This window comes from Chelonoidis abingdonii, chromosome 23, assembly GCF_003597395.2.
Source record: "Chelonoidis abingdonii isolate Lonesome George chromosome 23, CheloAbing_2.0, whole genome shotgun sequence".
Lineage (NCBI taxonomy): Eukaryota > Metazoa > Chordata > Testudines > Testudinidae > Chelonoidis > Chelonoidis abingdonii.
In genome coordinates this window covers 6,122,635-6,140,317 of record NC_133791.1, presented here as the reverse complement: position 1 = coordinate 6,140,317, position 17,683 = coordinate 6,122,635, and the positions used below count along the sequence as shown (strand labels likewise).

At 39.3% G+C, this 17,683-nt stretch overlaps 2 protein-coding genes across 8 annotated transcripts in view; one reads left to right on the top strand and one right to left on the bottom strand.

Annotated features, from left to right (window-relative positions):
* The window catches only part of CALML6 (calmodulin like 6), a 207,150-nt gene extending 205,253 nt beyond the window's left edge, over nucleotides 1-1,897 (top strand). Inside the window, exon 8 of the mRNA XM_075060266.1 lies at nucleotides 591-1,897. The gene's annotated coding sequence lies outside the window, so the exon portion shown is untranslated. The remainder of the gene's footprint in view (nucleotides 1-590) is intronic.
* Nucleotides 1-17,683, bottom strand: part of CFAP74 (cilia and flagella associated protein 74) — a 99,290-nt gene that overhangs the window by 71,840 nt on the left and 9,767 nt on the right. For all 7 annotated transcript variants that reach the window (XM_032780066.2, XM_032780071.2, XM_032780063.2 and 4 more), the window contains 3 exons: nucleotides 17,458-17,610; nucleotides 12,522-12,620; nucleotides 5,342-5,446 (listed from right to left, as the gene is read on the bottom strand). In XM_032780066.2, the coding sequence (XP_032635957.1) occupies nucleotides 5,342-5,446; nucleotides 12,522-12,620; nucleotides 17,458-17,610 (357 nt within the window). The remainder of the gene's footprint in view (nucleotides 1-5,341; nucleotides 5,447-12,521; nucleotides 12,621-17,457; nucleotides 17,611-17,683) is intronic.

Here is a 17,683-nt window from a genome sequence, read left to right as displayed (position 1 = left end):
GCCAGACCTGGAAATTGTAATATTCACATCCAGTAAAATTAGCCCTGAAGTCCCATTTTCAAAAGTGACATAGACATTTAGCATCCCAACTCAATAGAACTTATGCTCCGAAGGCCCAGATCTATGAAATCAATGGGAGTTAAATCCCTAAATATTTTTGATCGGTGGTTTTCAAACTTTTTTCATTTGCAGACCCCAAAAAAATTTCAAATGGAGGTGTGGACCCCTTTGGAAATCTTAGACAGTGTGCAGACTCCAGGGGTCCATGGACCCGAGGTTGAAAACCTCTGCCTTTGAGGATCAGGGCCTAAGTGCCTAAATGACATGTAGGCTCTTAAGTCACTTTGGTGCTCTTGAAAATTTTACCTATCATGTTACAAAGGGATATGACTGAGGCAGACACAGAATGTGGAGAGAACTATTCTCTGCAAAAGTGAAAGTCTTAGGACATTCTAATGCTTCCAGATGGAATTAGGAATTAGAAAGCACAACTTAACTAGCACTTCTTTGCCTTGTTTCAGGAAGTGTTTTTATCTGTTTGGCTTGTTCCCCTGTCACAATCTTTCACAACTTTTTTTTTTTTTTTTTAGTTTTAATGCAAATCACACACCAAATGAAAGCATCAAAGAAGATTTTAAAGCTATTATGTAATTCTGAACTAGGATATACTACTTTCTGGCTAATAATTTGGCTAAGCATGTCTATAAGCTCCTGCTTGCGCTCACGCTTTGATATGGCTACATTAGTATTTGAACTGCTGGTGCAAAAATATAAAGGGGTTTGCCTGCTACCTTCTGCAAAGATATCATTTTATTTTTTATCATCTGAATAATTTTGTAAGTATGATGCATCAACTAAGATTAATGAAATGTTAATTTAGCAGTAAAATACAGAATGCAGCTAAACTGTCTCTATTATTTTGGTATTATAGTTCTCTAAGGGGTGCCTGGGAGACCGCAGCTAATAACACAACACTGTTTTATTCAAACTAAGAATGGTTCCAAATGGGATACAGGGAGAGTTAATTATCCTAAGTGACCTGCACACTTGAGATGATCACTAATTGATACCTGCTACCTATGTTGCTACGCTCATCAGCATCAGTTTTCTGTGGTTGTTGATGTTGCGTCCCCCTCATTTCCTTTTAAGAACTAGAAACTAAGTAAATCTGCATAGATACAATTCTTTATATATTGTTCAGTTCATAATTGTGACAGTCTGCATTCCTACATCCACCCCTTTTTCAAGGCTATGATACAGTTTGTATAAACTATGCCTTGTAAGCTATCTGAAAATTCATGATTTGCTGATCATTATTATCCTGGTAAAATATGTGTGGCAACATTGTATGTAAAGTTTTAATATTCTATTATATGATGTTACTAAAACATATTCCAAATCTGGGGAAGCAGCCACAAACCACTTCCTCTGAGATAGAAGGCAAACTGGCACCTCAGCCAGGTGTCAATGAAATCAAATGGATTATCACCTGGTTAAGTGGCCATTCTTTGGCAAGAAAAAGGGTGTGAGCAAGAAATTTACATCTTGTCAAAGAAATAAGCTGGAGGTTCCTGTCCCCACAGACTTTCTGCCTCCTGAAACCCAGCTGGAGATGATTCTCAAAGAAGAGGGAAAAGTATACAAACGGAGAACAGACACCCCAAGTTATCTCTCCCTTCCTCTCTACTTAATGGCATCGACAATACTTGAAGGACAAAGGAAGCATCATTGGACTGAGGGAGATATCCTGCCTGAAAAGAATTCAACCAGTAATATTGCTAGAACATATGGTGAGAGAGACTTTTGCTTTGAATTCACTTTAGCTTGTAAAGTTAGGTGTTGTGTTTTACCTTTTATTTCTTTGTGACCAGTTCTAACTTTTATGCTTCATTACCTCTAATCAGTTAAAATCTACCTTTTTGTAGTTAATAAACTTTTTTTTATTGTTTTATCTAAACAGCGGGCTTGTGTTGCCCAGGAGATGGATGAGAAGTACAAGATGCATATTTCTGGGGGAAAGTCTGGGACTGGGAATTTGCTGGTGTTGCTCTGCAGTGTAATTCAAGGGTGGCTGATCATAGCACTCCGACAGTATACTTGGGAGTAATTTCCATGCTAGAGGCTGTGTGCGAGCAGACCAGGAGTGCTTGTTCTAACAGCGAAGCAGTGTAGAAAGCACCCCACGTTTTGAGGGGACACAGCTGTTCAACAATCCAGACTGCACCCTGGGGAATCTCATTATAATGTATTCAGTAAGAATACACTGAAGGATAGACATTAGAATCTTCCAATTAAAGATCACAGGGAGAATTGTCTACTTCACTCCACCTTTCTTCCTACTTCAGAATGAGACAAGGACCTATATGTCCCTAGCTGGTGTAAATCACCATAGTTCTACTGTAATAAACAGAGCTACACTGATTTACAGCAACTAAGGATCTGGCCCACAAATCATTTCCAAAACAGGGAATTGCATGGGTATATGTGAGGTCAATCACTACTCTCCAAAGCCCTTGCTTTATGTGAAAGCAGCAGAGAATCCTGTGGCACCTTATAGACCAACAGACGTCTTGGATCATGAGCTTTCGTGGGTGAATACCCACTTCGTCAGATGAATGTAGTGGAAATTTCCAGCGGCAGGTATATATATGCTAGCAAGCAAGCTGCTGCAAACTGCTAGTGGGGGTATCTCCTCTTGGGTCACTGCGCGGCCAATGCCCCAGCCACACGCCACCCGCGCTTTATGTGGAAGCTCGTGCAAGTTACTCCAAAATATTATATAGCAATTTATATAAAATCAACATTTGGAGACATTAATGTTTTGGCAAACGGCATCATACTCATTCAGTGGATAGTACACGGTGGATGCTAAGGAAATAGGGGAGAAATAGAAACCCAAGTTAACCTATGAATGCTGACATTAAGAGATTTTTGGAAACGTCCCTAGTGTTTTTCTCACATCTGAAAAAGAAAGAGAAGGATTGCTGAAGCGCAGGTCAAAAGAGTGAGTAGGTATGTACTTGAAATGGTGGAACAGTAGCACAGGCAGCACTTTCTTTTGTAAACAAGAATCAATTCTGACATCTGCAAGAGATTCTTTAGACATCTTGTGAGTCAGAGCAAGTTAGAGAAGTTGCAGTCATGAAATACCTAACTTACAGAGAGAAAGACACTCTGTAGTCCTTGTATATTAAGCATTTGGTTTCTCCAAAAGACAGCAAAGAATATAACTCATATAAATTAACCTCCAGTGTCCAGGTGTCTTTCAAAATTCTTGCTTACTATGCTGAATCTGACAGATATTTACTCAATTTCCCATGTGGCCCCAAAATCAGCACAAAGTTGAAGGAAAACTTTCATGTAACAGCCAAGGAATGACTCTATTCAAGTTTAAACTGTGGCATCCGCAGGATGGAGAGCTTGACAAAAATAGAATACACTTCCCTCATATAAATATGCAAAGTGCTTGTTCTGCAAAAGTAACACTGCTAGTGTGGTGGCAAAAATATTCAAGGTCTGGTTCCGAAGTCTTTGCTTTTCAGATATGTTTCTTTCTGCTTAGACTCTAAGGTATGTCTTCACTGCACCTGGAAGATTGCGCTTGGTAGACAGACAGCATGCTAAAAATAGCAGTGTGGATGTTGCAGCACACACTAGCCATATGTGTACAAGCCTATATGATCCATACTCAGATAGCTAGTGCGTGGTGCCACCCATGCCACAATATCCACACTGCTATTTTTAGTGTGCTAGCTCAAGCAGAGCTATCATGTGGCTGTGCACCTGAACTGAGAGAAATAATCCCAACTGTAGTGCAAACATGCCCCTGGGGGTCAAGTTGCTTCATCTCAAGGTCACCAAGAGAGGGGTAGTCTCTTGTCAAATCTCTGGCCATATGCACCAGTGTTTTATAAGGCCTCTTTCATTTTGAAAGACACAAAGAATTGACTGTCCTTCAACTGATCCACAATGGTGACAACTGTCACATTGTCCCTTCAAGATTAACCTTGCAATGCCTTTTGAACATTCACACTACCTTAGATAAGGCCCTCCGGTACACTAGAAAACAGCAGCTCTTTGCAAACTGATGATGAGATGCAGATACCTGCCCTATCCTGGTGCCTTTATGTACCTTTATAATGGAAGTAGAGTGATGACATTTCCATGAACTTAATTGTATCCTTGACTGGAGATGCTATGAAAGTGAAGCACTTTTAAAAAAAAATTCTCAGTAAAAATTCCTTTATCAATAAGTTGCTATAGGAAACAAACACGCAAATTGATAAGATACAGTAAGTAAAAGATACAAGTTCCTGTGTATTTCAGAGCTAGGATGCAATAGTCTCACTAAACAGCCCTAATATCAGTAGTTAAATCCCAATCCCACAGAAGTGAATGGAAACATTGCTATTGATTTTACTGACTCTTTGATGTTGTGCTCTCTAGTAGGTTAGCCCAAAAATAAAATCTACTTTGAAACTATTTTTAACCTGACAAATAAAGGATTCAGAATGTCTATGTGAGATTTTATTAAATCCACTACACCTTTGCAACAGACAAAATTAAAATATGAACTCAAAAACATAAACATTTGGAAAAGCAATAAATGGTATTTAGTGGGATCTACAAAGAGACAATATTTTTCTTTCCACTATCACTGCAATGAACCAAATTCTAGGTCAAATTATCTGTTTATCTACATGGGCACAACTCCAGTGACTTGTTATGCAAAAGGATAATTGCTGGTGTAGCAGGATAGTATCAAAGGTCAATTTCTGAAGTCTTTGCTTTTCAGATGTGTGTCTTTCTGCTCAGGCTGCAAGGGTTAAACTACTTCAGCTTAAGGTCACCAACAGAGGAGTTACACCTATTTACACCAGCAGAGAATTTGGTCTGCAATTCCTACAGCTGTGCTCACATGTCTAATGATGCTGTTTGAGCCTGATAAAGGCACCTGTTCTATACACTGAAGGAATAATAGTTGCTAAAATAACTGTCTGTATTTCAGCTCCTTTCAGAACACACACACACAAAAATGTTTGCCACAAAACTACATAATGAATACAGAGATGTTATTTTCAAGCTTCTAAGACAGTATTGCAAATGGTGTAGGATGGGAAGAAAATGATGACTTATGTCCTTTAAACTTTGTCATAAGCTTTGCGGCCTCTAATTTTTGGATCACTTTAAATATCATTTATTATATATTTGCATGCTTTATGTTCACTCCCTTTCAAACGGAATTAATCAATAAGTTGGTTTAGGACTTTGAGCTAAATTGCTATAATAAAAACTGTAATGAAGAACAGTCCCTTCAATTATTTCTCACTTCTTAACTTACACATTTTCTTTCAGCATCGAAGCAATTTTCAATTCAAGTTCCTTTTCATTCCCCAGTTCAGCACACAGTCGTCTGTGCATTGCCTGTAGGTGGAATATGGCAGCACTGTTAAAATTAAAAAGAAAAACAAAATAATGTATGTTAAAACCTTTCAAAGTAAAAAATTCCAGAAACAATTAAGGTGCCATAAGGCTGAGACATTTGTTTTAGAATTCCACTAATTTATATTAATGTAATGTCTTTCAATTATGGCTCCTAAAGTGTCCATTCTCTTCTACAAGGCACAATCTCATTAAACTACTATCTACTGGTTAATTGAAAATTAAGATGAGAGCATGTTACCAACATTCGGCCATATTTTAAAGCGATTTGTAATTTCTAATGCTGATAAATGTCAATAATGTAGTTAATTTTAGGAAAACAAATAGGACAAAGGTTGATGTCTGCTTTTAAAATGATAATACAACCTTACATGTACCAGCCCAAGATTTTGGCATACAGAGTAGATAAATTCTGCTCCTAGTTGCATCGGTGCAAATGCAGTTATTTCAGCTGAGTTGCACTGGTGTAACCGAGAACTGAGACTGGCAACTTTCCAGGATGGAAAAAAGGCCACATAGGGCCAAACTTTCAGCTGGAGTAAATCCCTTGACTTGAATGGAGTTGCGCCAGCAGAGAATCTGTCCCAGAGCCTCCATTCTATCAAGCTTTTCACAGGAAAAAGAAGTGTTTAATTCACTGACTCAAATAACAACCAGGAATTTAAATCTCCCTCATTTCCATCTTTCTCCCTTCAGTGCTTGCAATTAGGCCTTTAGCCACTTCAACAGTTGCCGTTAGTTGAATGCATTGTCTTACTGCTGGTAATAAACAGAATAAATGAGTACTTTCTGCTGATAATCTGTCTCTTGCTAATCCTGCTTCTTATGCTCTGTATACTCCAAAATGGGCTTTACTGGACTTTTAACCTCCATGAATTTATCTAGTTCTCTTTTAAACCCTGTTATAGTCCTAGCCTTCACAACCTCCTCAGGCAAGGAGTTCCACAGGTTGATTGTGCGCTGTGTGAATAAAAGGAAGTTCTTCACACAGTGCACTGGCAACCTGTGGAACTCCTTGCCAGAGGAGGTTGTGAAGGCTAGGACTATAACAGGGTTTAAAAGAGAACTAGATAAATTCGTGGAGGTTAAGTCCATAAATGGCTAGAGCCCAGGATGGTTAAGGAATGGTCTCCGTAGCTGCTTGTTTATGTCAGAGAGTGAGATGGATGGAAGGAGAGAAGATCACTCAGTCATCACTACTTAGTTCACTTCCTTCTGAGACACCTGGCATGGCCCGTGGTAGACAGGATATTGGCTGATGGACTTTCTCTGACCCATATGGCCATTTACTATTACTGAGCTAATATCAAAACAGCGAGTACCTTAAGAAAGCATAAAAATACTGACTATTAAGGTAGCTTTGCATCTGTTTACACTGCCTTGTTTATAGCAATTATTTACACTGATTTAATAAAAGTGTCCATTAAAAATGTAAACCTCAACTTTCAAACTGAAACATACACAATGTGTATTTTCAGCTGGACTGAAACGTCCATTTGAATGTAATTTATAATGAATGATTCATAATGCACTTGTCGTCCTTACTTCTCCAAGGATGAAATACACTCCTTGCAGAAGGCAGTGCATCAACTAAGTCCCCTGTAGCCCCAAGATAAGTTTGCAAGGATTAATTTTATATTACCTTGCTGGCTACATGTGTAATCCAGGTTGAAAAATAAGCAAACTGAGTGTAAGAACCTTAACTTAATAAGCTTGAAACTTTACATGCAGAAGAAAAATGCTGCTTCCATTTATTTTTTAGTAGTTACATTTAACACAGTACTACTATTTATTGCTGTGTGTTGTCTCAGTTGCTGCCTGATGTGTACTGCCGATTCCAAATGAGGTGTGTGGTTGACTGGTCATTCATAACTTCGTTGTTCGTAACTCTGAGGTTTTATTGTACAGGGTCCAGGCTGCTGAATTTCCATATCATCACTGGAACTGAGGCCATGTTTCTGCTGGGCGACCCTAGACACTGCGGCATGTACTGCCAGCTGGACCTGGGTGGTGGCCCCCTCCAGCACACTGATTGGCCCATGCTGATATATAAGCCAGAAGCCATCGCGAGAGAGCTGCTGAGCAATTAGGCAGACTGCTTGCTTGGATCTGTCCACACTTGCCTATGCTGTAATGGGAGGATTAGAGATTACGCAAGAATTACTTTCCTGGTGCTGCGGTGAGTCTTGCCACATGCTCAGGGTTTAAGCTGATCGCCTAATTTGGTGTCGGAAGGAATTTTCCTCCGGGCAGATTGGCAGAGGCCCTGGAGGTTTTCACCTTCACTCTGCAGCGGGGGCATGGTCAACTGCTGAGGAGGATTCTCTGGCAGCTTGAGGTCTTCAAACCACAATTTGAAGACTTCAGTAACTCAGACATAGGTTAGGGGTTTGTTACAGAAGTGGATAGGTAGGATTCTGTGGCCTGCTTTGTGCAGGAGGACAGACTAGATGATCATAATGGTCCCTCCTGACCTTAAAGTCTATGAGACTCCACCTTCTGATCCCAGTTCGTCCCTGCCACCTGCCTGTAACTCGGTGCCAGTTTGTGACCCAGCTCAACGCTGACTCTGGTGCTCGTCTCCTGACCACAACGTGGTAAGTGACCCATACACACAGGCCACTCACTACCCGGCCCTGACACAGAGGCCCAAAGTGGTGAAGTGGCTAATTCTGCCATTGGTCACAGAAGCCATACAACTTAAAAACAAAACCAGTGCATTGTAATATGCAGTACAGGGCACAAACTCACTTGTAGCCATAACCTAAAGTACTGTATTATTTCAGGCTTATTGAATAGTAACTTGAACCTGACTAAATAGAAAACACATTTATCATTTGCATCTCCAGCAAAATTGAACATTGTCATTAACTTAAGTCCAAATTTCACTGCATAGGTAGCAATAATGCTAAGTTAATAAAGGGCAAATCATAGAATTGGAAGGGACCTCAGGAGGTCAGCTAGTCCAACCCCCTGCTCAAAGCAGGACTAATCCCCAGATTTTTACCCCAGTTCCCCAAACGACCCCCCTCAAGGACTGAACTCACAACCCTTGGTTTAGCAGGCCAATACTCAAACCACTGAGCTACCCCTCCCTTAACAACAGTTAAAATGTCATGCTACTTAAGTCTTTAAGTCAGGAATTTGGTATATCTTCCTACTCCATTTTCAAGCAGCAAATATCTGTAATGGACCATTATGACAGTTGCTATCCTAACTGCTACATAATTACATATCTGCAGATTAGATCTTAGCCTGGCATAAGTATAAAGGTTATGTTGCTCTTCTTAGCATTTGTTTAATGATTATTTAAATTATAGGGCATCTGATACTGTGCATATTTCTTCTACAATAAATCACGAGGATAAAGTGTCTCAAAACTACTCCATAAAGACTTCCTGAGAGGAAGAACTATGGAAATTAACTCTAGAAGCCATTAGGGACCAAACAGGACGTTGTTATTGCAGATGGTACATTTCTGTGCAAAAGACAGAAAAATATTTAATTCAGCTATTTCACCTGATTACACTGCAAACTCCACTCCCTGGAATCTTCAGACAATCAAACTACATCTTTTTTTATAATTTTCTTTTAAAAAATTCTTATGTTTACTTGCTCAAAGAATCTGAAATTCAATCACACGCAAACTATATGTTAGGGAGTAGTGTCTACTACACAGGAATTCATTTTCCTTAAACATTTAGGCACGTGTCACCATTAAGTTTGCTGTTTTTGATTATTAACCATTCTGTTTTGGCAATGTTACCTTTATTAATTTATTCATTGAGACATTTTATTAGCCTGAAGAATAGTACAGGCACAGTGGCAGCTGCAAAGCTGGTTCATAATACATTGGATACCAACACACAAACCACCCACTGCTTTCAATTTAAACAAATTGAAAAAGTTCAGTAAATTCCCTCCCACTTCACAGCAGGGTAGCTCAGTAGCTGCTATTGTATTATATTGCATTTGTGCATTTATACGACACAGAGAAATAGAATATATAAATATCAGTTCCTTGTCATAACAGGCATCAGCGTAGCAAAACTAAAAATGACATAGCATACTTCTCATGTCAGTTGATCCATATTGACCAGATGATTAAATGAATGGTGGGTAGAAGGAATGATAAATGTAAACCAAACTAACTATATATGTTAAGATTACTTTATTTGTATTATAGTAATACATACATTTCTTAAATCTACATTTTAATTATCCCAGGCTGAAAATCCCTTTCATACATTCCAGCCTCTTGTGCAAGGCTAAAAATTAGAGTCCTCCCTAATATAAAATGACTAACATGGTCAAGGGGCTTTCCTGGGAGCTGGAAGAGTCAACCAAAGTTGAAGGTATACAAATGTCATTAAATTATCTTTCAGATTATCATATTTTTGTTGTGGACCTTGTGTCAATGGCACCCGGTTTTTGCCCAGCTGAGGGCTACAATGACATAATGCATAAAATGAACACAGTGCAGACATCTTCTTCTTGGAATTCATCTTCCAGTATTAAGGTGCAGCTGTATGGACTATAGGTCTCAGCATGCAATGCTCTGCCTTGATATGACAAGGTGACTCTGATTAAGGGCTGGTCTACACTATGGGGTAAAATCGATTTTAGATACGCAATTTCAGCTACGTGAATAACGTAGCTGAAGTCGAATATCTAAAATCGATTTACTCACCCGTCCTCACCGTGCGGGATCGATGTCCGCGGCTCGCCATGTCAATTCCGGAACTCCATTGGGGTTGGTGGAGTTCCGGAATCGATATAAGCGCGCTCAGGGATCGATATATCCCGTCTAGATTAGACGCGATATATCGATCCCCGAGCAATCGATTTTAACGCGCCGATACGGCGCGTAGTCTAGACGTGGCCTAAGACAGTTCATTGTATCCTGGGATTAGTAATTTACAAGGCTACACATCCAAACAAAAATTTAATGCATCTGTGGATTACACTGTAAAATGCCACAGGCTGTATCTGTATAAGGCAAATATATAAAAACTCATTGGTAAAGTATATATGATATTCTTCAGTGAGACTGTCAGGTACATTGTATAAATCATTGATAAAATGATAACAATAGATTGTCATGGGTTGATTCTCCAAGTGAGGCATGTTTGTATTCCCAGTAATACCTGTGATTCTTATAGGAATCACAAGATAAGTTCCCATAAATCCTTGGCAGACTGTTATCTCTCACAAAATGACTAAACTGATGGCCATCATTTCGTTTTGTTTTTTTTTAATCATAATTTGTGCACAGCTTTTGGGTACAATATTCTTTTTTAAAGTATTTTAGATTAGGTTAGTGCATGTACGTATTTTTAATGTGCATCTGTCAAAAATAAATGGAAATATGAGGAAAGAGGCAGATTCTGGACTAATCACTGCCCTCAATAACACCCATATAAATACAAAGTAATTGCCTGGGAACCAATGAAGGTCCTCCAGATTTATATCAACGTAAATGAGGACAGAATTTGAGCCTCTTTGTTGAAGAGGAGACAGACTGAGTCTGAGGATATTTCAGGTGACAGGATACTAGCTGTATCTATTACTCCTCTTCGGTTTGTTGTAACTGTTAATGGCATTGTGAACAATTTCTGAAAGAACACTGTGAACTTTAATCCCACCAGCAAAGGTACGGCTGAAGAACAGTGTCAACTAACCTACTCCTAATCAGCATGACTTAGTTATGGTAAGCACCAAACAAAATTTCCTGTTGCAATCTGGTTTGTGGTGGAGCATTGTAGTTTAATAATAATTTTAGGACATTTTAGTTGATGGGGTTATTATTATTTTTTAAAGATGAGCAGAAGATATGTTTGTCTACTAAAATAAAACGTTTGGGATAAGGGGCATGAGAATAACACAGAAATCAGAAGCAAAATATTTTACCATATTTACCACTGGAACAATAAATCCTATATATAATATTAGGATATTACCAATATTAGGATATTACCAAAGTTCAGTATGGTCCCGACCCACAACTCTGGGTCCAACACCCATAATACCACACACTTAAATTTGTGGAAAATTTTGGATTAGAATCTGGATCTGAATGTGTACTTGCAGAACACAGCGCTAGATTCAGAATTTAACTCATCTCACACTTCACCTTTCTACAGTTTCCTAGAGTGTTTAATGTTTGTAAATTACTTTGAGCTCCTCATGAGATTGACAGGGGATGGATCACTTGATGATTACCTGTTCTGTTCATTCCCTCTGGAGCACCTGGCATTGGCCACTGTCAGAAGACAGGATGCTAGGCTAGATGGATCTTTCATCTGACCCAGTATGGCTGTTCTTAAGGGATCTCTCAAGACCAGATTTCAGATAACTAAAGAATTATCACTTCCATTTTATAGATGAGTAAATGGAGGCAGAATGACCCCACTTGAGGTAACACAAGTCAGTGACAGAACAAAGTAAAGAATTCATGAGTTCTGACACCTAGTTCCCTACTCTAGCTATTAGGAAATACTGCATTTGGTCATTCTACCTTGTCAGTGTTGTCCAAATGCAAAGGACTAGCTCATAAATATCTGCTGTCATGAAACATTCCTTTAACCCCCAATCCTCACTTATTTCTCCATGGCAATTGCCCTAGTAGCATCTTACCTCTGGACAGGAAACTGCACAGAGGAGCCTTTCCCAAGCTACTGAACTGCTGCTCTGTATATCAAGTGGAAGGTACTGTTGGTGTGAATAATAATCTGCCTGGAGAGTAATTGCATCACTTAGTCTTCACCAACTTGGGACCTGACCTATCTGATTGGTTCTCCAAGCACAATATGACAGTGCAATGCTCCTTGGCAGATGTCATGGCCCACTGAGATAATACAGCTTGTTTTTTAATCCTGATAATGGCAATGACTTTTAACACTGACCTATTCAGTGTCATTTGATAGATTCAAGAACATGTTTAATAATGTTATCAAATATTTTCAGCAATAACAAGAAGAGGGAAAAGGTCACAAAGTTTACCTCATTACCTTCTCCTCCCATGTGTAAACACTGAGAATGTCAATAATCTGTGACAACCAGAAATACCCTCTACCTACGTATTTCCAGCCTCTTTCTCCTCTTCTATTTTGGTCTCTGAGCACTCTCGTTCTTTTGTTAGCATTTCGATCCGCAGCTGGCAGGCACTGAGCTCTTCTCTGAAACAAACAAAATATCCTTATTTATCTTTGGTATGTTTCCCACTCCTTCTCTTGAAGCATTTCTGCTTCTTAGGATCATAGCTGGATCCTATCAAGAGTTTCTTTAGAGGCACTTGTTAACTTTAAAGTATTTGTACCAGGAATTTAGAAAAAAAAATATAACTTAATTAATTCTGGTTTCATTCAGAGCTCTAATAGCATCTATGAATGATGATAAATAAAGAGTATTTTTAAAATTTAGCCTCCTCCAGCATATTTTTAATTTGGTTTTTATACTTTTTGGCCTTCATGCAATGAAACATTTAAGATGAGTGCTTAATTTTAAGTACATGGGTAGTCCCACTGACTTCAGTGAAACTATCTATGTAATTAAAGGTAAATGATGTTATGCTCCATATAGAGGGCCTGATCCAGAGTCCACTGAGATCAATGGAATTCTTTCTATTGATCTCTATAGGCTTTGGAACAGACTCATAAATTGTTATATTGACAGCACAAAACCTGAAGTTTTTATTTTTTCAAGTATAGCACAAGAAGAAACAGTGCAGATTTCTGTATGACACCGTGGCAATCTGCCTTAAATTCTGGAGGGACCCCTTTGAGCAGTAAGTAGGAAATTCAGTGTGTCTGGCCAGTTTAGTCTTTGGCCCCATTGTGCTAAGACTGCCAATAAAGGGGGTCTAATCTGCTGCAGTTATGACAGTGATTCTAGTTGATGAGTAGACAGAAGCCCACTAGGAACTAGAGACACCAGTTCAGGCTACCAAATAGTCATCAGGTGGTTGACTTTTGGTCACTTTTGAACCAGTGACCCAAAGTTAAAAGACTCCATATATGCCTTTATAAATCTAAGCTACCCAGTCACCCAGACATTTGTAACTGTTAATATAATTATGTTTGATAATGAAGTACAAAGATTGTTATCCTTGCTCTGCAAAATAATAGCAATTGATGAGGGAAATCTTTCACAGCATGTTACTGTAAAGTAGGTCATATGCAGTTGAGCTTCAAGTGCAGTTGTAAACGGCACTTCCAGTTTAAAAATTGCATGGATATTTACCAATAAAAGCCCCTTTTCAAGGAAGATGCAGTGATAATTATTAGTTTTTGTTTATGATAAAAAATGTTGCAAACAGCTGTTGGCCTCTCTACTCCCTGCCATCAGCTTCCTGCCACTCCAAGATGATTGCACAATTGGGAAGGACATGAGTTGACATCTTGAGTGCACACATTGGGAGGATAATGACTAAATGGCAGGAAATGTCTAGAAATATTGAGCTTTGCAGATTTATATTTATTTTCCAAAAAAGTTCCCTGAAATATAACAGGAAGAAAAAGCTGAAAACCCTAATACTAAGTTACAACATCTCACTATTCAAGAGCACCATTTGTTTATAAATTCACAGAAACAGTTCATTTAAAACTTTCTCCTCTCAGTTACATAGCAATAGTTCATCAGTGATACTCTGAATCAAAATTTCCTCGTTACCTTTTTATTATAATTTATGTTCATTTCTGCATAATATTACAGAATCTGAAACTAATAACTTCTTTTTTTCTAATAATTTGGAATAGTCACTTGAAATACGATAATTACTGAGTCAAATCCCCAGATGGGGATTCATCTGCCCTGGGCCCCAGTGAGCCTAATGCTGGCCCTGCTCTCTGATTTATTTTGGCAGATCCCCTGAAATCTGTTCATGCCCCCCTAGGGGCACCCGAACCCCTAGTTGAGAACCGCTGTTTTAGACTGTTGTTTTGACCATGTCACTCTGCTCTTTGCCTCCCTCTACCATCTTCCCCTTCTGTGTTGCATCAAACATAAGCTGCCTGTATTCACTTCAAGGCTCTTTATGTTAGGATTGGTTAGAAAATTGTTTAGTAATAATTTAGTAAAATGATTGGTTAAGGTACAGCTAAGCAAGACTCAAGTTTCACTATACAAACAGGGGTTCAAAAGGAAGTTCTTTGGAACCAGCTCCAAGACAGCCCCAAGACCAGAGCTGCCAGATCGCAACACCCTGCCAACCACACCATGCAGAGCAGAAGCTGGAGTCCCCCAGATGACCTGATTCTGACTGGCCATCAAGAAAAGTTCATCATCCCAGGAGCGCCGCCAGCTTTTTTGGAGCCCTAGGTGGCAGAAGGTCCTGCCCCTGAAATGGCACCCCCGACAGAGGCGGTGGAAGGTCCTGCCTCCGAAATACCAATGACGACAGCAGTGGCAGGATCTTTGGCCACCGCTGTCGGTGCCCCCCAAACGTTAGTGCCCTAGGCAACCACCTAGGTTGCCTAATGGGTTGCGCAGGCCCTGCATCTGCCTTATTGGCAGGGGTGAGCATTGTATGCTTAGCATGCACATTCTGTTTTTGGTAATCGTTGTTAAATAGAGGTTAAAGATATTACTGTGTAAGGCTCTGTCACTGGTAAAAGACCCCGCAAACCCACAGAGTGTAAGGTTACACCCTGAGTCCATGGAAGGGTAAGGGTGGTGCTTAAATTAAGAGAGTTATGCCTTGAGCCCATGAAAGGGTAAAGGTGGGTGCCCTAGAGCATAAGGTTATGCCCTGAGCCCTAGGAACGGGGTACGTGTGGGTGCCTAAATTAAGAGGGAGCCCCACCTTGAGCCCTAGGAACTGGGTAAACATGGGTGTCCCTAGAGTATGTGAGTAATAGAGAATTTTGTGCAGGTAACACCCTAGGCAAACTTGTATTTTGACACCCCTAGCCCCCGCTGCCTCCCCTGACCCTCCATCCATCCCACCATCGCCCCAGACCTCCACTTCTTCCCTGGGCTCCCCACCCATACCCCCTGGCTCTCACTGCTTCCTCACACTCCTCATCATCCTTGGGCCTCGCTGCCTCCCCCACACCCCATTGCTCCGAGCTCCCTTCTACGGCCTCACACCCAGGCCTGTCTCACTCCTTGACCACAGCGTCCGCCTGACCACAGCACCCTGAGTGCTTGCCCACATCACCCACCTGTAAGGCCGGCCCTGATTGCACTGCCAAAAAGCAAGCCACCTGGTTTATTTTGCAATTTCTTAGTTTTTAAGAGTAACTCAGTTTTCATTCACTTAAAAAAATTAACATGATATTTAAACTGTGTAGCCCTGAAGGGCAGAATGGAGGAATTAACAATCAGAATAGACAACAGAACAGTTGAAATAATGGTTCCTTCTTTGAGTTTTCATAATCTCTGCTGATCACTTAACAGTCCCTAGGCATTAATTCCCAGTGCCAAACACTCCTAACTCACTATATAACTTGCAAATGAAATTTTTCTTGGCAGCTCCAATATAACTTTTGTGATTAACTTGCCTTTTTTTCTCATTCCTTTTGTTGCATTACACATTGTGCATACACAGTATGAGCTGGCCACATTTGATTGTACATGATTGCTAATAAAACATAAAGCAATGGGAAAATATTTTCAATATGAAAAAGCAATTTCTCAAACAATTAAGTCTTGTTCAGTTTCAGAAAAAGGGATTTTTAGTGTTTATTATAAATTAGGATTAATTCTGTTTAAAAATCCCTAAGTGATGGTAAACTCAGGGAGCTTATTTAAAAGAATCATGTCAGCTCAGCCACAAAGACAACAGCAACACATTAGTGGTTTTGAATATTAAATGAAATCCTGAAAATATGTCATTAGTGAAATATGAAGGCAAAATGCAGTCCTGATTTTAGAGGTTTCAGTAGACCACCAAACTCTGAATTATCTACTTGATGTTCCCAACAGCCGGTTGGGTCAGTGGGGTTGCTTAGAAATAACTTAGAGAAGCATCTGTCCATAGTCACTTGTATTGAAATCCTCATTTTATTAATACTCATCACAATTTGTTTGTATCCTGTTTAACTCATATGAGTCCTGCATTCTTTTTTAGCCTTATCCATTTAAAGGGAGGAATTAATGTTGTTATTTATGTTTAGGCCTCAAAGAGCATTGCCAATGTACATCTGTTTCTGACAAACTTAAGGGACAAATCTTCACATGACGTAAATTGTCATAACTCCACTCACATCTGTGGTGCTATGACAGCTTACACTAGCCGAGGATCTTAGAGGAGGCTATTTTTTTCTGCCATTTCCTCAGTAATTCCTGTTGATTTTAATAGAGGTTTAAAATCAAGGAAGGATTTGGCACAGATAGCAGCAATGCCTAGTATATGCAACTAATGTCCTGAGTATCACACAATGGATTTATAGTATGGACTTATAGCATGTGAGTTACTGAGTTTATATCATATTGCTGCCATTTCTTATTCCTGATATGTAAAATCAACAAGTGTCTCTTTTGAACTATTTATATGATTTAGTATGGAGGAATAAAAATTGAGAACAACAACTGAGTCTGTAACATGCATTTATCTTTGCAAAAAGGGACACTGTCAGATTAACAGTCCTTTAAAAAAACAAACCCTCACTTGTGTTACAAGTTATGAACTCAAAGTGAATTTTTTAATGTCCAATTTACTTGTCTCTCAGTTTGGACAATGAAAAGAGACTAGTAATGTTCATTCTGGATTATATTCAAATTAACTTTCTGCATTTACATCAATAGAGTTACTGCTTTCAAGGTTTTACAGAACCTAAGAAGAACAGAACCTATATTTGCATCCAACAGTGCCCTTACAGCCTCGATCCTTGTTTGCAATATATCTGTTGTTGGGATAAATATAGCTTTCACCAAACAATAATACAAACTATGACAAACAACAGTTACATCAGGAATGATATCCTGGAATTTTATTTTTGTTTGGGAGAACAAAACAAAACTATGGTATAGCTATACTGGTGTGACAGCTGAACCCCATGGCTAAACACTAACCTTGCTTTTTCAATGGTAAGATCCTTTTCTTTGGCTATGTTGTCAAGCTGGTTGAGATTTCTGCGCAGGTTTAATATCTGAACTCGGTCTGCATACTTCATAGTCTTATTATTATTGTTATTACCATTGTTCATGTGGCGCTCCTGGATTTCCCTTTAGATTGAAGGAAAAAAAAAAGACTTCCACGGTGACAAATGATTAACCACTGTGACAATGTTCAGGCATT